This window comes from Alternaria ethzedia (genome assembly GCF_023757985.1).
Source record: "Alternaria ethzedia strain BMP 0044 chromosome Unknown scaffold_10, whole genome shotgun sequence".
Classification (NCBI taxonomy): domain Eukaryota; kingdom Fungi; phylum Ascomycota; class Dothideomycetes; order Pleosporales; family Pleosporaceae; genus Alternaria; species Alternaria ethzedia.
In genome coordinates, this window is record NW_026056203.1 from 790,325 (window position 1) to 809,253 (window position 18,929).

Below are 18,929 nucleotides of genomic sequence, written 5' to 3' on the forward strand. Positions count from 1 at the left end.
CAGTGTGGTGTGTCAACGCTGGAACTTGTGGGTGGCGAGCCAAAGATAGGTATGCATTGTGCTCACTGTTGGTGACGTGAGGGTGTCTGGTACACACCACACTTGAACGCACATCAGGGAAGAGCTCATCGGCGAGGAGCAGATCAACGTTTCAGGTCTGCATACAACAGTCGTCGAGGTGCGGGGCGATCCTATATCATAGTGCGCTATAATCGCGTGGTCCTTGTCGGGTCTAGAAGAGACGGAAGAAGCTCATAACCAGCTGTAAGCAAGGGACTGGTTATTATGCCTTCCAATGCCGACCAACGGAAGGTACAATTAGCGTCTGTCACCTGCGTATGTTCATGCCGTCGGGTTATTTTTTTGAACCATGGTACGGCTTGGACGAAGAGACTATTGTATGTGTGTTCACGATGCACGTTGAGTAGCGTACCAGACATCTCGCGCGCTATGTTGTGAACTAATACAAACGGCTCTTGTATCTCTCGTGTAGGAGTCGACGGAGTGATGGAGGTGCGCACTGCTGGTAAAGATATGAAGCTTCGTGATAGTAATATCTAAGGTGATTTGATCAATCGCTCAACGCCGACGCTATGCAATGCCAAAAGTTAACTCCACCGCCATTACACCATTACAGGCCGTATCCCCATCCCCAACCGAACCATCAATTCCACATTATGGTTGCGTGTTGGGTTGATGCCAGCCGCTTACGTATCCAATCATTCCAGACGTTCATGCAACAGACTCCGTATCGTACGCCATTCTGAACCATCCCGTTTTGGCTCGACGTGTTGCCGAAGCCATACCAAGCCAGCTTGATCGACGTGATTGACACCTGCTCATGCTTGTCTTTAGCGTTCATATACAAATCTTCTCGGACGCTAGCTGCGCCGCCGCTGAGTGAAACTCCTTCTAATCGATTCGCCCCATGCGGAGTTGTCAAGCACTTCCAAAACATCGGCCGCACTGACTGCGCTATTTGCTCGGCTGCGACTATTCGCTTGCCCAGGATCGACTTCGAGAGGACTGGGTGGCCGACTAAGTGCCGAAGCAAACTGCCATTCTTGCTCGCTGCCAGACATGGAGAAGGGTGATGGCTGCGGGCTTCCCCGTGTAGGTGAGCCTGTCGGTGTTTGTTGTATGGAGTTGGTTCTGCTCCTTGTGCGGTCGTAAGGGAAGGCTGGTGGCGAAGTAGACGCGCCAGCAGAGTTGCGAGGGGAAGGTGCGTAGAGATCTTGAGGTGAGAAGAGAGGACTGGGAGGTCCGGAAGATTGAGTTCGCTGGGCATTTGTGATGTCCTCGTCGTCGATGAAGATCTCGGGAACAGTGAACTGAGGGACTGTTGCCATACGTCCTTGCTTCTTCAGGTCCATGGCACGACGGAAGCGCCGTGCCCAGTATAGGGTGTCGAAAAAGCCTTTGACCACGTTACGGCGGACAGCTTCTTCGATTCTTTGAAGGCGCGCACGGCGCCTCAAAAACTCTTCCAGTCTCAAGCTCTTGTTGTCGTTGATGACTTTGTGATGAGCCAGAATCATAAGTAGTGATGAAAACCCAACGCCTCTGTCGGGATCGCTCGACACAAGTACTTCCTCATAGAAAAGATTCATACGTCTTCGTCTGCGACGTATCTCCGCGACTGGTAGCTGGGCGAGACACCGGTTCAGTTTGTCCAGGTCGATCTCCTTGGTTGGTTCACGGCCTGACACAGGAAGATTGGACTCCCTTCCGGGTGCTACCCCACACTCTTCGATCAATCTATTCACAGTGAAGTCGCAGTCATAGATACGCATCTCGAAGATACCGGACAGTTCCTGATATAGTTAGTTTTGTGCTTAAATACGACAATGATGAACTTACACCCAGAAGCCTGGGGAACACTTCTCTCGAGATGTAGCCGGTCCCGTTTGGATCGTACTCAGCCCAGGCTTGTTTGAAGCGACGGATTTCCTCTCGGCTGATGACTGACAGCCCGCTACTTCGTTGATACACGTAACTGAAACTCTCGTAGATCAACGAGACGAACAAGTTGACGAAGATGTACATGCTCAAGATGTTCCAAGTGATGAAGAGAGCTCGCGCCCACTCAGGACTACCGCAGTCGCTGTCGAAGTATCTCTCGCCCACGGTGCAGTAAGGTTTGTCAACGTTTGCAAAGTCCTCCATGAACTCATTCCAGCCCTCGCCACCACTCATCACAAAGAGAAAGACGAGTGCTTTGGGCACAGTTCGGAAGTTGATGTTTCCAGTCTCGCTAGCTCCAAATCTGGTAAGACCAAAAGTCTGCGTGAGGGCGATGGCGTATACCAGGAACAGAACGAACCATGTGGCGAGAAGGTTTGCGATGGATGCGAGACTTGCTGCGGCAGTCTTGAACAGCTGGTCGAGTTGGTTGTTCCGAGGGATGAGCATGAGAGCGATGGAGACAAGGAAGAGCTTGTGCAGCTGGACGAAGGGCCTAACATCGTCTTTCGCTAACACAAGAATCGATGTCACGAAAGTCCCCGCAACAGAGAATATCGAGTATATGTCCCATGCGCTTCTCCGGAAACGGTGCCATGAGCGACCGATGATTCGGATGACTATGTTCGCGATGAAGACGATGGTGAGCGCCAGGAAGATGTAGTCTAGTCATATTAGTATTAGGCCATGGACTCGGTGGAATGGAACTTACCCCTAGCTACCTCCCATGGACCATAGCCTGGGTACCACTCCAAACACAGCAGCAGGAGGTGCAGTATCAAAACGCCGGTAATAAATCTCTGCCATGGTCCGGTCTTGGTGACCGCCCTACGGTAACACCACTCTTCCCAGCTCTCCCGTACCTTGGTAGACGAAGGTCGCTTGGATGGAGCGACTTGACGAAGGAGCTTTCGTAGTTCAAGCCAAGAGCGCTGATCTGTCGTCAAGAAGGCGACACCAGTCTGTTCCGTGTAGTTGCGCATGAAGACGGAAACAAACAGCGTCAACACGAAGACAGCTCCGAGCAAGTTGAAGACAATGAAGTAGACAGAGTTTCCCTGCGATGCTCTGTCTGCTGGCTGTGTGTAAACTCCGGTGATACTCATTGCAGTCCACATGTTGTCTGTCCAGCCTTCTTGGGAAACAATCTGGAACAAGATGAAGAGGGCATCTCCGAAGTTATCGAAGTCGTAATAGGGATTGGCAGCTTGGCGTGGGGCCAAAACCTCCCAGTCGAAAGGCTTGCTGTTGTATTCTCCGACACAGTCTCGGAGACTAGCGCCTCCAGGGAAGTCACCATCGTTGCAGGACTGAAGTTGACCGACGAAGAGGTTCAGACCGTAGATGGCGAATGGAATCAACAGACTCAATGACACGAAAGCAGCCTGGTCATCATTAGCTCTGAAAAAATGGAGGTTGCAAGATGCTTACCGAGAATAGTTTCCACCAACCGCGAACGATGAGCGCGTGAAAGTGGTTACGTGCACTGTCGCTGATGTTGAGCAAACGTAAAGCCCTCAAAGCTTTGAACGCGCCCACGGTTCTAGTGACTTGGCCTTCGTTCAAGAACGATGTGCCAACATTGACCCAAAGAGTGATCAATACGATGCCATCTATGAAGCCCCAAGAGCCGCGGAAGTAGGCGTTGGGAGTCCAAAAGAAACCATCGGCAATCACTTTGATCAGCGCCTCGATGCTGAAGAGCACCGCAAAGCCCATGTCTACCCACACGAACCAGTTCTTGACGCTGAACTCGTGGGTCATGAAGTATTCGCGTTGGTACAGTGGCGTTGTGATACAGGCCAACAGTACCATGGCGATAATTGCAGCATATATGAATGCCGAGAATGCATACCAGACAGGCACAGATGGGGCAACTCCTTCGATACGGTCACCACCGCGGCCAGGGCCCACGACACGTTGACATAGCTTGCGTATGGGATTGTTGGCTCGGAAGATGAACAGGGAAACGTTGTAGTTGGGGTGGTTTCGTAAATACTCGCGTTGAGCCTTCTTACGCCTCTCGGTAGCGGAGACGACCTCCTTCGCCATGCTTCTTGGGTCAAGATCCTCATATGCGCGGCCGAAGTCGAGAGGAGCGTAGAAAGGGTTGGGCTCCCGGTGTATGATGCGACGCTGGAATCGTTGCCAGATTGTGGACATTGTTCCCGATCCCACTATAGTCTTGGCTGGGCGGATGCCTGGTCGCGGGTCTTCTTCTTGTGGGCTTTCGCTACCGTCTGCCTCGTCAAGAAAGTCACGGACGACCGCATCTTTGAGCAGCATTTCTGTGGCGGCGTGTCCATAGTCGAGTGGATCTCTGCGTCGTGCCTGCCCGAGTTTGAAGATGGATGACAGAGATAGATTACTAGAATGGGTGAGCTGGTGTATCAATCACAGGGAAGAGAATCCAACATACCCAGTGGACGAAGTGAGACCATCTTCCTTTTGCTGCAGAAACGCTTTGACTTGCTGTAAGCGCTTCTCATCCTCAGACACATCGAAGTTCTCCTGAATGACAGCGATAAACATGTTCAGGACAATGACTAGTCTTTGGTTAGCCTTTGCACCAGATTGAGAGTCGGGTTGTACTTACAATTAGCGAAAATGAACCACATGATACAAAAAGACGCTCCGATCCACGCTGTGCCAAACGGCTTCTGGAATTGGGTAACAGTGTACAGGATACTTGTCCAATCTTCACTGGAAAATATCTGGTACATTCCCAAGAAAGAATTGTAGATGTCGAAGAACGGTACGCGAATCGTCTCGCCATCGTCTTCCTCCGGAATTTCGCCGCGGAGCAGCTTTGAGGCGAAGATGGATGCTAGAAAAGTCAAAAGGAACACAAAGAGAATCAAGTTCAGAAGACCACCCGCGTTTCCGAACACGACTGTCTGGTATGGCTGTTAGTTCAGGAGTTCCCAATGGCGGAGAAGGTAACCTACGATGAGGTCTCGTGTCATCGGCACAGCCAAGACAACGCGATAGACACGAAGGATCTGGAATATCGATAACCAGGCGTAGGCTTTTCCATTGTGTGCATGCTTGATGGCTGGTATCTGTATGACAGCTGTGATGATGGCGATCATGAGGTCGATGACGTTGCGCCTACTCCTGAAGAAATGCCTCCAGTCCACAACAATTCGTATGAGAATCTCAACGAACAGTATGAAGGTGACGACAATTTCTGCGGCATTGATGAAAAAACGGCGAAAGTCGCTCATGTTGGCGCTTCTCATCATTTGAGCAACAAGGCCAAAAGCTATGACAGCCACCCATACCCATAGAGTCCTGTCGTAGAGACGTTTGAGACTACTCACGCGCTGTTTCTCGTCGTTCTTCTCTGCATCTTCATCTTTGATCTCCACTCCGGTGAAAGCACTGGTCTTGCTTTCTTCGCGGATGATTTGGAAGGAGGAGGTGATGACGGCGATCAAGAGAGAGATGAGCCACAAACTCAGGATTAACAGCCCTACGATGAAGAAAAGGGCACTGATGAGGTAGTCGGTATCAGCTACCGTGTAGAGTAAGTCGGACCACGTATTCGACGACATGATGACGAATACAAGCTCAAGTGACTGGAGGATGTTGTCGAAACTCTTCGTGCCTGCAAATGGGTTGTCATTCTCAACGCAGACTGAGCCCTTTGGACAAAGAAAGCCTTTGCCGTCGTCAGGCCCGGGTGGCATGCCTGGAGCCGGTATGTATGTTAGGGGATGATAACCTTCACGGTTATCTAGATGGCCACCGCAGAATTGGGCATCGTTCGTGAAGTTGATGTTCCTATCCGCTGGGTCTATCCACACACAGTTCCTGCGCAGACTTGATTTGAAACTCTGGACACCGACGATGGAAAAGAGAAGCCAGAAGAATCCGATGAGGAAGGCGACATTGACCAGCAAAGGCGCAGCCTTCTTCAAACTTCGGAGAATGACGGAGGTTCCGCTAGTGAGGTTCAGAAGACGGATAATTCGCAAACAGCTCAACATGTCGAACACGAGTATGACTCGGCTATTATCGATGTTCCACAATCCTAAGACAAAAGCAATCCAGTACGAGACCACCGCAACAAAGTCGGTTCGATTAAACGAGTGCCTGAGATATGCCCGATGCGCGAGGCGCGTACGTACTTGGTGACGTGCATCGCCTACTCCGATGTCGGTGTGCATCTGTGCAGTAGTGAAGGACCGGAGCACGGAAGGCTGCTGGGGGTCTGCAGCAAAGTCGGTGTTGGTGCCCGTTTTTCGCTGTGAAGGCTGTCGGTGGAGACCCGAAAATAACTGATTCGCTTTACTCATGACAGCCTCGCGCAAGCCGACCTGGCGGTTGATGGTGCTGTACTCGACGGGATTGATAATGAAACCAGAGACGATGATGCGGACAATGACCTCGAAAGTGTATATGATGAAAAGGCCCATGAGAGCCCAGTCGATGCCATTGAAAGTGGAGATTTCTTTGCTGTGCCCAGTGTTATAGACTGCCCTCGTACGCGCATCCACTGCTAGTAAAACCGTCTGAATCACGATAAGAACGAGCAGCAGTGGCTCTGTGACAGGATGCACAAGCAGGTCGCAAAGCCTGATTCTCAATTTGCTGTCAGCAGGGAAAATGCCAAGACTCTTCCCGCGCAAGGGATTTGGTGGATGGTTCCATGATGCGCTTGGCGTCCTTGAGTACACGATCGGTGACGGCGGCTTCTCGAGTGGCGTGGAAGGAACAGGCGAGGTAGGACCGTCATTGGAGTACTCGGGCAGTGGTGGGATGGATAGAGGAGGTGCAAGGCGTCCTTGGTGTATGGTGGATTTCCGCTGGATGGTTCGCTCGGCGACCTGAGAGTCGTTGCTGACATTGACAACACGCTGGGACATGTTCCGCATAATAGTCCCAGCCCTGTGTAGAGGCGACTCGAAATTGCCAGGCGATAACGAGCGCTTCCTTCCTCGTGAGTCGCGCACGTTGCCAGCCTCCACCTGCCCAATGTCGCCGCCATGCCGGGCCGTCGGCGAGGCATCACCAGGGCTGAGAAAGTGCACACTCTGGAAGCTGGATCGCTCGTTGGGAGTGGAAGGAGCTGTAGCTCCGCTTATCGGTTGGAGATTGCGCGCGTCGGTCAAGCGGGCGGTATCGTCGTAGGTGGGGGAGAAGTAGTCGTGGTCTTCCGAGGTAGATCTGTCGACGTATGGTTCGTGCCCATAGGGTGTGTGTGTGTAGGACATGGACGATGCCGGCGTCGGTATTGGCGGCGATGTGTCGCCCTGGAATTCCATGCCCATGCCGAATCCAATGGCCGTCTGGAATGCGCCCGCGTCCAAGGGCGAGCCAGGCCCTTCGTCGTCCACGACCCTTCGGATGCCATTATGCGAAGGGGGCAGATTGGTGTTTATGTGCGGCGGTGCGTATCGCGTAGGGCTGGGCGACACCTCTACGATGGGCGAGTACTGAGAGTCGCGGAAATGTCCCCCTGTGCCTATCGCGCCGGCCTGTCTGAGCAGATTGCGCCCGCGGTCGCTGAGAGTGCGCCGGTGTTCTTGCGACGCATCTTCTTCGAAGGCGTCGGGTGGGCGATTGAGGTCTTGCAGAGGTATTGATTGGTGGGGGTGACTTCGGCCGTGGTTGGGATCCGGGTAGGACATCGGGACGTCCTGTCTGATATGCGGCGTTCAACCCAGCATCTGAACCAACTAGCTCTCCCAGAATGCTATTGCGCGATCATGCAGGCGTCAAAACAAACGTAAGCGAGTGTCGTAGCGTAGAGAGAGCGTGGCAGCGATGGCGAGAGCGGTAGGGGGCGCGTAGCAGTCCAAAGGGCGCGTGTGGTGTGTTTGGTGGGAAAGAGTTGGTTGAAATGCGGGATGGATGCGGATTCCCAAGCACGGACAAGGGTGTAGTGAGCGACCAGGATGCGCGGCTTAGGCTAGGGCTGAGGGTTAATTTTAGTTTAACGTCTACGGTACTTGTCGTGTTTGGCATGTGTCATCGCTATCCTGTAGACGGTGCTATTACGAAGAACATGAACTTGTTATGCGATTGTGTATATGGCATTTGCTCTCCAAGTTAAAGCGAAGCACCATACAGCATGAGTAACCAACACCACCCAGGAATCCGAAACTGCTGACGGCTTACCATGCAACGTCTCTGGCCCCTGGCGTGGAATCCTCCGGCACTGAGCCACACTTGGTGGAGCTGTGGCTTGTGCACTTGCGTGAGCCACGCGGCCTTATATCGTCACCTCCTGTCATCATGGCCGTGACGATGATAATTTCGGTGGCTTGGTGGAGTCCCAACCGACGGCCGGTCGAATTGTCCATTCTGTCACGAAAGACCGATACTCTTGGAGTGCGTATATCCTGTAAGACGGGTGCATTAAGGTTTATAGGGACTGGTCTCAGTAAGCAGCTACATTCATGCCATGCACTCGATATGCCATTGCCATTGCGATAGCTCTGCCTGTGTAGTACAAGCAAAGCCGCTGTCTGCGTTCTTCGTCATCGTCATGAGTGTTCTGTCTCTGCCAGATTGCATGTGCAAGGCTGGGCCGATGGCGCCTTACCGCTTTGGGCCTCCCCCGGACTCGCCGACAATCGACGCGCGACATTCATCACTCACATCACCAAAAAGGGACATCGGCACTCGCATCATCGCCCTACCCACGAGCCCGCCGACACCACGACAGCATTACCCATCGCCATCTCACAACGCGCATTTGATAGCCACCATTTCTGGCCTCTACTCCATATCCACACGTAACTCACACGCGTCGCCGCACGCGAGGCACCGCAGCCATGCCGTCTCGAAAACGCGCCGCCGACGAAATGGAGGCCGAGGCGCCTGTTGAAGAGCCCAGCACATTGCAGAAACTGCGCAACATGTGGCAGTTTGCAAATCTGGCCCAGTACATCAGTCTCTTCGGTGACGCGGTCAAAATCGACAAGGACTTTGACATCGAGGTACATGCCCTTTGCGCCTGGCATCCCAGCCCGGCGCGCATATGTTTTACAAGGACCACGAGCTGACACACGTGCAGGAATTAGAATCCGAATGCCTCCAACCACAGCCATCCGACAAACTCGCACAAATTGGCCTAGCGCTGCTGAAGCACGTATCGTCACACAAGGGCTTGACGTAAGACCTGGCCATTGCGCATAGTCTCGATAGTACTGACACGATGGCAGACCGGAAATCTTCGATGAATACACCCGCCGACAGTATGTCGCGAAAGCGCCCGCCCGAAACCCCTTTGGCGAGGAAGAGGAGCCCAACAAGTTCCACGACTTCGACGTCTTCACCAAAATACGCGTCTTGCAACAACTTTCCGTATGGACGCTCAACAACCCGAACACAATAAGAGAGAAGATTGGAGCGACGGACAGTGAGCAGACACTATGGGTAAGCATCACTGGGATAGGTGCAGGGCAACGACTAACATGCCGCAGCGTATGGAGCCTACGGGCTGGGACTCGCAAGAGCGATCGCTGTTCGTTCTCGACGACAACCGCATGTACCGTATGACCGATCCACCACCACCTCCCGAACCTACGAAAGCCAAGGCCAAATCCAAAGCAAAGCCCAAGAAATCGAGAGGTTCAAGAGCCAGCAAGCGACAAAAGGCTTCCACTCCCGAACCCGAAGAAGCTGAGGAGGAGGAGCAAGAAACTGAAGAGCAGCAGTCTCAAGAGATCGACGACGGTCTCGGCGGCAAGAAGTGGGAGTGTATTTGCGTCACCTTGGAAGATTACCAGGAATACATGAGCAGCATCCGGAAGAGTCGCGATCCAAACGAAAAGGTTCTATACAAACGACTTCAGGAAGACGTTATGCCCGTCATGGAGGGGTTGGCAGAGGAGCAAGCAAAGAAGCAGGCCCGCAAGATGAAGGAGTTGGAGAACATGCAGAAGCTTGCTACAGCGAAGCGCTCGTCCCGAATCTCATCGCGACTCGAGAAACAGAAGGAGGTTGAGGAGGCCGAGGCTGCTGAACGCAGGAGGCAGGAAGAGCTTGCGATGGCCAAGGCAGAGCAAGAGAAGCAAAAGAAGATGGAGGAAGCACAAGATTCTCGCCGGATGACTCGTGAGCAACGACTGAAGGAGCGTGAGACGGCAAAGATTCTGAAAGAAGAGGAGCTGCGTAAACTGCACGAGAACGAACAGAAGCTGGCCTCAAACAACGCCAGGCTATCGGAGCGGCATCTGAAAGCCATGATGAAGAAGCACGAGAGTGATCTCAAGAGGCTCAACGAGGAGGAATATTGGTTCTTCGACTGCGAGAAGTGCGGCACTTACGGCTCCAACCTGGTGAGTATCACTGCACAACGCCCATACATTCCGCTGACTTGAGTAGAACGACAACACCCCACAAATCTCGTGTGAGAAGTGCAATGTCTGGCAACACATGAAGTGCCACGACATCACAGAAGAACAGGCCGACGATTCGAAGTTTACGTTCGTTTGCACTGCCTGCAGGCGTAAAGAGGGAGAGGCGGATGAGCCGAAGCTCCCTTCTCTCAAACTACGATTGACATCCCAGTCACCACGAAACCAAGCAGAAGCAAATGGCAACGGCCCCTCCATGTCAACAAACCTGTTTGACGCGGTACAACTACCACGGCCACAAGCTTTCCAGCCCTCCATGCATCCCGCCCAGCCATGGGTCGACGGCCCAAGTCTATCTCCCCGTGGTCAAGCTCTAGGTCCACCTGGCATACAGAGATCGGAAGCCGCCTATGGATCACCCACTAAAGGCGCGAACGGTAGCATGTCATCGCCAATACGATCTCACTTCTCATCTCCTGGGCACAGAACTGGCAACGGTCCAACATCGTCACCTCCACCGTACAACCTCGAACGGATACCGAGCAGCCCAACGAAAAGCTTCCACATGCCACAACCACAGCAGAACGGTAGCTCTTTCGGCGGTCCCAACCCCTTCAACTCGAATCCATTCGGTCCACCGCAACCCGCAGCACCGTATGTGCGGAGCTTCAGTCGCCCAGCATCAGCAGCAGGCCCAGGCGGCTCACCAGTAAAGCACTCACCAGCCGCCTCCCCCCGTCCAACCAACGGCCTACCACCAAGCTTCAACTTCAACAGCCCGCACTCCTCCTTCCCACCCAGCTCCGCCAACCGCCCCTCCTTCTCCCCGACCAAACACAGTTCGCCCGCGCCCCTCCCAGCAAACATGTCCTCCCCGGCCCCAGCACCAATGCGCATAGCTCCATCACCATCGTCCCAAATGCCCGCGCAGATGCTCCCAGACCCCATTCCCGCGCCCTCAAAACATGACGCGATGCGCCCGGTATCAAGCCATCAAATGTCCGAGACGCCTATCTTCCCGCCCGTCAAGAGCCTGGAACCGCTTTCCAGTCCGACCATCCTTGATCCGCCCGTCAAGAAGTCGAGTCCGGCGCCGAATAGGATTCTTGACGTAACAAATGGTTCGAACGGATATGATCATGGAAGCAGTCAGTAGAGCTTTGATACACTGGACCCAGAGTGCAGGTCCTGCACTTTCTTCCATGGCCAAAAGAATAGGCCTCTTGTTTCACCAAGGCTACGTCACCTCTTCTGGTCCCATTTCCTTCTGTCTGCTATCCTCCTTCTTTCTCTCAGCAAACCGTTGCGGCGTTTTTGGGTATCAAGGGCAACACGTCAACTAGACATTTCATAACAAGTCTGGCTCAGGTCCATCTCTTGCATAATTAGGGTATATGGAGTGGGTGGGGTTGGGGCATGTCGACGGGACGATGTTTTTCTCTGGCAAGAAAGCATTGGTGTGGGTCATGAAAAGACGGTTGCATGCATGGAGTATTTTTGCTTGGTTTTGAGCGTGGTTTCTTGCGGCTTATAGCTTGGTTTGTGTTTGGGCGACGGATTGATTGAAAGGCCCTTTTGTATTATTAGATGTACCATCGAGAATGGAAAATTGAGTATATTGTACAGTGAGATTGTTCTGGTTATGTGGTGTGGGGCGGTATGCGAAGGGTTGACTTATGCAAATCCTCTCACATTGCGAATGAAAGATATGTCCTGTCTTCTAAACTATTCGTCCAGACGATACGACGTATTCGCTATATCAGTTGGGTTATAATAAGGCGTCTTCATGGGACACCAATCGTCGCCGTCGTCGTCTTCATCGCTATCCTCGTCTTCCTCATCGCCATACAACTCATCCCTCCTCCCGTTCATCTGATTACTGACGATAACCTGCTCAGCTAGTGCCTCAAGGAGCATGTACCGATCACCTCCACCATCGCCAACGCCATCCCCCGCACACCCCATCAAGCCCTCATACTCACCCCCAAGTTCATCAATAACCGCACGCATTTGCTCACGGCGAACATATCTCCCCACAGCACCCCAATCGGACCCAGGGCTTTCCCCGTCTACTATAGGAAGACCCTTCCAAGCCTGCCGTAGTATCTGCACACAATAGTGGAAAAACAGATAACACTCCCTCGGTCTACCCTCCCGACTAGAAACAGGGAATCCTACTTTCGACCCGTCGATATCGCGGAGTGGAACTGGCCTACGGGCATTTGTAAAGGAATTGATATCTTGCATTAGCCCACCCGTCTGTTCGGTCTCTCGGTTCTGCGTGAAGATCTTGAGTTTGTATTCTCTTGGCGCGGTATCCTTCCACAATGCTATTTCGGCGGGGGAGGTGGGAGAGGAGATATCGGGAACAATGGCCATGATACCACTGTCGAAGCGTGCTCCCATGTAATCGGGTAGGAGTAGGCCGTTGAACGAGGAGAAGAGGGAGGAAGAGGAGTCGATGTTGTTGGACCCGAAGAGTGCGGTGGCTAGGTCTGGGTTGGACTGGGAGGCAAATGCAGGTAGAGCTTCAAACCGCCGATAAGCTCCGTATTCGTAGGCCCCGGAGAAGATGTTCCAGAGGTAACTCCAGTACATGTGATTGTCTTTTTCCCTAGGATCCACCATTCCTTGGTCTGCGATGATGGAGTTTCTGAAACTGTGGGGCGCGAAGGTGGCTTCTATGTTGAAACGCGATGGAGGTATGGCAGAAACTGGTATGAGCGACTTCAGTCTAGTGCTCTTTGCAGTCTCAGTTTCTTTGGCTCCAGCAGCACGTCGCTCGTATATTTTCCCTTTCAAATCCCAAGCCATCATACTCTCCCTGAACAACCGCGCTTTATCCGTTTTCATGAATTTGACTTCAGGTCCATGGTCGTCGATGTAGAAGGTACGAAAGTCGTATTCAGCTCTTTCGAGCTGGCATAAGGACAACCATCGACCCAAAACTGCATAATCCATGGCTCTTTCCCAGTACTCTGCACTGGACATATGTATGTGGTTTAGTTTTCCTCCCAGTTCCTTCATCTTGTCTCTGGCGGTCTCTATCCGCGTGGTGTGCTTTTCTGATTCTTTCTTCCAGGCTTTTGAAATTCTCGAAGAGCGAGACGAAGACGAAGACATAATTGCTTGCGTGCGTGTGATTTCGGATTAAAAGAGGACGCATTAGTCTAGGAGTAGGGCTACGAAAAGTGTGCATTTATGTTTTGGTAGGAGTGTACCTATGACTCTTTCGTAAGGTGGTGGTTGGTACCGAGAAGAACATGAACCTGAACCGTGGAACGGGTCAACATTTCTGACACTCATTCAGTCTCAGTAGTATGCACAGTAATTTCCTATCACTCTTATGGTAATCATAAAAAGGGGGGAATGTCGTGTTCTATCAGCTGCGTGACGTCATCTTGTTCACTCTGGGGAGGAAAGAGCCTAGCGCTGATCAACAACCTTCTGAGCCCCGGGGCCCCTTCTTCTTCCTTCGCACAAACAACGACTTGCGCATGTCTACCTAGACTGCCATGAACTCCCTATTTTCCCTGTTTTCGAATCAAATAGCTTATAATTGAACGCGAAAACTTGAAAGATCGCACGTTGCATGACTGCATCTCCTCCCCGCACCTGCCATCGATCCGGATGTCGCGACGCACCTGGGCTTCCCCACCAATCGAGCCACGCTACCTTCGATGAGGAACATGTGCGCTAAAAGAGATATTGGGCATCTAGAGTATGCTTGAGAAGCTATGATATGGCGTAGCTACATTCGCCTGGGCACCTCATGCAACAAAAAAAAAAGCTAAATACGTCTGCAGACTACATCCGGACAAAAACTTTCAAAGTATGTAACCCAACGTCAAGGTAGGCTCCAGGGTGTTTCTTACAGGCAGTTCTTAGTTCTGTGTCATCAACCATTTCCTAATCATGGTGGTGGCTGGCTGAATGATAGTCACTTCGGCAGACTCCACGATAAGTATGCACTGAGGTATTGGACACATATGTGGCACCACATCAATGTCTAGAAGTCTAGACGAGCCTTTCTCGTAAAGCTGTATAGATGCATATGCTCATTTGCTAGGTCTGCTTACAGCATTTTTACCGACTAGGATCAGAACAGGAATGAGGGGTAGTAGCAAGGCTGCGTGCACATCACAAGGAAACTTGGTAATGTGGTTTTCTGATTCTATTCCCCCGCTGGTTTTGAGTTCTCAAAGATCAGGAAGTCTTCATTATTAGCGCCTTTCCATCACTTAAAACGTACCTATAATGGGCAAAAAGCAACCGCGCGCGGATCCGCCGATGAGGATATTTGTCTTCTGCGATGGAACGGGACAGGACGCGTCCCAAAACGACGAACCTACGCAGGACACGAATGTCCAACGATTCAGGCAATGTGTGCCCGAGACCGAATTCTTCAAACATATATATCGATCAGGTGTAGGGACTAATGCGCCTGATGATGCCAAACCGATGAGCTTTTCCAAGATGCGCGATAAATTGTATGAGGTTACTGGAGGTGGTGAGTGAGCCTACAGTAACTCTTTATAACTATTTATCACACGCCTGAGAACACCAAGTAACAGCGAAATGCAGATATGCACTCGACCATACGTTCGTTGTACCGAGAGCTCTGCGGGAAGTATGAAGATAATGCTGGTGCAGAGATCCACTTGCTTGGATTCTCAAGAGGCGCCTTCGCGGTTCGTAGTCTGGCGTGTCTGATCGACAAAGTAGGTCTACTGAGAAAAGAACACCTACAAAAGTTCTGCGATGATGTTTACGAGACTTGGAGATCCCAGGACGAAGACAGATTCAAAAAATGGGCCACAAAAGATGGATGGCACCAGGCAATTTTTCCTGTCAAAATTACCAGCTGCGGGGTCTGGGATACCGTATCAGCTCTGTTACCCCCCTCCACCCTCTCATTTGTGAATCATTGGGTGCCTAGCAACCTCAGTTTTGCGTTTCAAGCGCTAGCGCTGCACGAGCGAAGATATTTGTTTAATCCGAAACTCTGGAAACACGCGTCGAGGAGCAAGACACGGATATATCAGTGCTGGTTTGCTGGGGATCACTCAGATATTGGCGGTAGCTGGCCTGACTGTGGACTTGCAAACCTGACATTGATCTGGATGTTGGCCCAGTATGAGAAACATTTCCCTCAAATGTCCATCAATCGCAGGCACCTATCGGAGCGTCTTTGTCCACCTGGTGCTGCATTTCCCTCCCTGAGTCACACGCTAAGCACCGGTAAGTATACTAATGGTACGCGATAGGTGATCAAGAGGTTGACGTTTGTTCTTAGGCAATGTACATCACCGTACACTTCCAGCGACACGACTGGATGGCGCTGGAGTTCGAGAACACCTTCTGGGACAAGACGCTAGAAATACTTATGATGATTCTCATCAGCAGACGATACACTTTACGGTTCGCCTCTTTTTGGCTGAAAAGCGGCAAGAGGTTACGCAAAGCGATTGCCCACTCACGGCTGGGTCTGCTGTACCTACGCTCCGATATGATGCTGATCAGCCACCCATGGCCTGGTTACTGGAGAAGTCGAAGAAAAAGAAGGAACTTGAGAGAGAGGAAACCAAGAACAAGAATGAGAAGAAGGGGAAAGCCACATGGACAAAGAAGGCGAAGAATGATGATCCAGATACCCTTATCATCATGGAAGATGAACCAAGCGAGGGTAATGTAGCCGCCCCGAATACTTCACAAGATATCTTGCTAAGTTCTTACTAGTATTTATCCCCCTTGCTATGCTTTGGCCAAGGCGCTTCTGATATGTATTATTATCCGTGTTAATAGCTTGACAGTGGGAGGTCGATATGATCCACGAGTGGACCAGGAGAGCAGATAAACTCGCCAACAAAACGGAAGATAACATCCTCCAGGAGGGTATTGAGGTGCACCACATGACCGGCGACAAGGTTGTTCCTTCGCGTTTAGCCCACATAAGACACACATTTACCTAAACATTTGCCTAAATATAGATTTTATTACTTAATAGCTACTACTATCTTTAAACCTTTACTTTAAAGCTCTTATTTATACTTTTAAGCTATAGCTATAAATAATATTATTAACGCGTATCTATTATATATTAAGCTAGAATAAAGTACTACTAAAGTACTTAGTCTTCTATAGTATTAGCGTAAAGCTAGCTTATAAAAAATAGTAAAGTAAATTATTTATTACTTATCTCTTAGAGTCTACTTATAGTTATACTATATAAGTCTTACTTATATAGTTAGCTAAATTCTAAGTTAATAGTACTTTTATATACCTTATACTTAAAAAAGATATATACTATTCTCTTACTAATAAGTAGTATCTTAACTAATAAGTAGAGTAGTAAGTAGAGTTATAATAGGCTTAGGCTTTACCTAAGCCTTAGCTTAGTATATAAAGTAAGGCTTACTATAAGCTTTTTCTCTAAGAAATATAATATCTTTACTAATACTTATTATAGCTACACTTTAAGGCTAGTTTATAATATTTATATTTTTTCTTCTTATATACTATACTTAAGTATTATAATAGTAAAACCTAGTATATAGAATATCTAAGAGTCTCTAGAAGTCTCTTTTCTTATATTACTCTATTAGCTCTTTAAGTAGATAGTAGCTATCTATAAAGTATAGGCCTAGAACTATATTATAATAGTAATATTACGCTTCTAGAATAAGAAACTATATAACTTTATTATCTTAATACACTTTATACCTAGCTCTATAATATTACTATCTATTACTATAACTATAACTTTATTAGTACTTACACTATTCTTCTTAGTAGCTATAGTACTACTACTTCTAAGTTCTTCTACTACTATAGTAGCTTCTACCTTCTACTATAAAGCTTTACCTCTAGAGAAGCTATTTACTAGTAATAGAATATACTTTTATTTATAGTATATTATAATAAAATATAAATTAGATATAAACTAGAAGTTTATTAGAAACGTAAAGGCCTAGTTTATTTATATTTAGTAGTCTCTCTTAATTATAGTATAGTGTAAAGTTACTCTATTTTATAAGCTTAGTAAATAAAACTATTAAAACTTTATTACTTTTCTAGAGTATCTTAAGTTTTATTATAGTAACTAGTACTTTTAGAAGTACGCTTAAGTATAGTTAGATTACTTATAATAAAGTAAAAAGTAGAGCTTTACTAACTTTTTTATTTACTTTAGCTAGCTTTTTATATAAGTAGATAGGCTTAGCTAGAGTAGTAACTAGAAGCTTACTAGGCTACGCTAGACGCTTAATAAGTATATATAAGTAGTTACTTTTAACTAAAGTATTTAGCGTTTAAATTTTAATAGCACTATCTAGAAGTATAAGACTATTATAGTAGATATTAAGACTACTAAGGTAGAGAGTTTATATTATAACTTTATACTCTTAGCGTCTTTAGCTTATAACTATAATAGTAATATCTAGATAGTAAATATAAATACTATAAAAACTTCTAGTGCCTTTATAGAGTATAGCGTAGGTAGCGCTTATACTAACTAGATTCTTTAGAATATTTTTAACACTAGACGTACTTTAGAAGTTTATACTTACTATAGTAAGTAGAAGTATTTTTACTAAAGCTATACTAACATAACTATACTATAAGTAGTAAGAATTAGATATACTATAATAGAAGAAAGATATAGTATTTTAGAAAACTAGTAGCTTTTAGTCTAAGTCTAGACTAAAAGTAAGTAAGTACTAACTTAGTAGAAAAGTCTATAAATAACCTTCTTACTAATAATATCTATAAGATCTAGTAGTCTATAAATAAGAGTCTATTTCTTATTCTACTACTACTAAATAGTGTTAAAGTAGTATAGGCTTTAGTAGACTTAGAGTATAAGTACTATAGCGCTATTAGTAAAATAGTAGCTTTATAGCTATAGACTAATTATATTATAATTCTTTCTTAGACTTTTTACTAGGCTATAGAGTTCTTAGAGAAAACTAATATTTCTAGACTTATAGCTATAACGTATAATCTAGATAGTTAAATATTATAGCTAGTAGCCTATATTATTCTAAGACTTATCTATAATATTATTTTAGAAAAACTATAAATACACTATAAAAGTATTATTCTTAATATACTCTAGAGTAAACTTTATATTAAAGTAGTAGAAAGTATAATTATAAAGAAAACTACTATACGCCTATCTTTTCTAGAGCTTAGACCTATAGTAGTATCTATAGTATCTACGTTTATATAGAACGTAGAGAATAATAGAAATGTAGCGTAGGTATTATAGATAATAAATCTTTATAAACTTACTTTTACTATTAATATACTACGCTTTATTATATCTATCTTTATACTATTTAAAAAGCCTATTATAATAGAGCTCTCTAGTAAGTTAGTAGACTTTTAGAATCTTTTTAATAAATCTAAAGCTTTAGAGTTACTTTCTTATAGAGGTACTATAGACTATTATATTAAGTTAGCTAGATAGTCTAATAAAAGCTTACCTACGCTCTTTTAGAGCTCTCTTTACTTTATATTATATAATTAACTATTAGAGCTATAGTAGTAGCTTATAGAGCTTATAGATAAGAGCTAAATCTATACTAGCTTTTCTACTATAGGCGTACTTATACTTTTAGTTAAGAAGGTATTAGGTAAGTAGTACTTTTATAT

At 47.9% G+C, this 18,929-nt stretch overlaps 3 protein-coding genes across 3 annotated transcripts; 1 reads left to right on the forward strand and 2 right to left on the reverse strand.

Annotated features, from left to right (window-relative positions):
* Positions 1 to 881: 881 nt before the first annotated feature.
* Positions 882 to 7,598, reverse strand: J4E87_005163 (uncharacterized protein; the record flags this gene model as incomplete). The annotated part of the gene is made up of 7 exons (XM_049376779.1): positions 882 to 1,814; positions 1,861 to 2,627; positions 2,675 to 3,347; positions 3,394 to 4,330; positions 4,382 to 4,508; positions 4,559 to 4,859; positions 4,911 to 7,598. 7 exons carry the CDS (start codon positions 7,596 to 7,598, stop codon positions 882 to 884), a joined length of 6,426 nt encoding a protein of 2,141 aa, XP_049233635.1.
* A 1,149-nt stretch (positions 7,599 to 8,747) lies between these two features.
* On the forward strand, positions 8,748 to 11,430 carry J4E87_005164 (uncharacterized protein; the record flags this gene model as incomplete). Its single annotated transcript, XM_049376780.1, has 5 exons — positions 8,748 to 8,912; positions 8,990 to 9,087; positions 9,138 to 9,351; positions 9,399 to 10,256; positions 10,303 to 11,430. The coding sequence occupies 5 exons, from the start codon at positions 8,748 to 8,750 to the stop codon at positions 11,428 to 11,430; spliced, it is 2,463 nt and encodes an 820-aa protein (XP_049233636.1).
* A 569-nt stretch (positions 11,431 to 11,999) lies between these two features.
* On the reverse strand, positions 12,000 to 13,397 carry J4E87_005165 (uncharacterized protein; the record flags this gene model as incomplete). The annotated part of the gene is made up of 1 exon (XM_049376781.1): positions 12,000 to 13,397. One exon carries the CDS (start codon positions 13,395 to 13,397, stop codon positions 12,000 to 12,002), a length of 1,398 nt encoding a protein of 465 aa, XP_049233637.1.
* Positions 13,398 to 18,929: the final 5,532 nt, after the last annotated feature.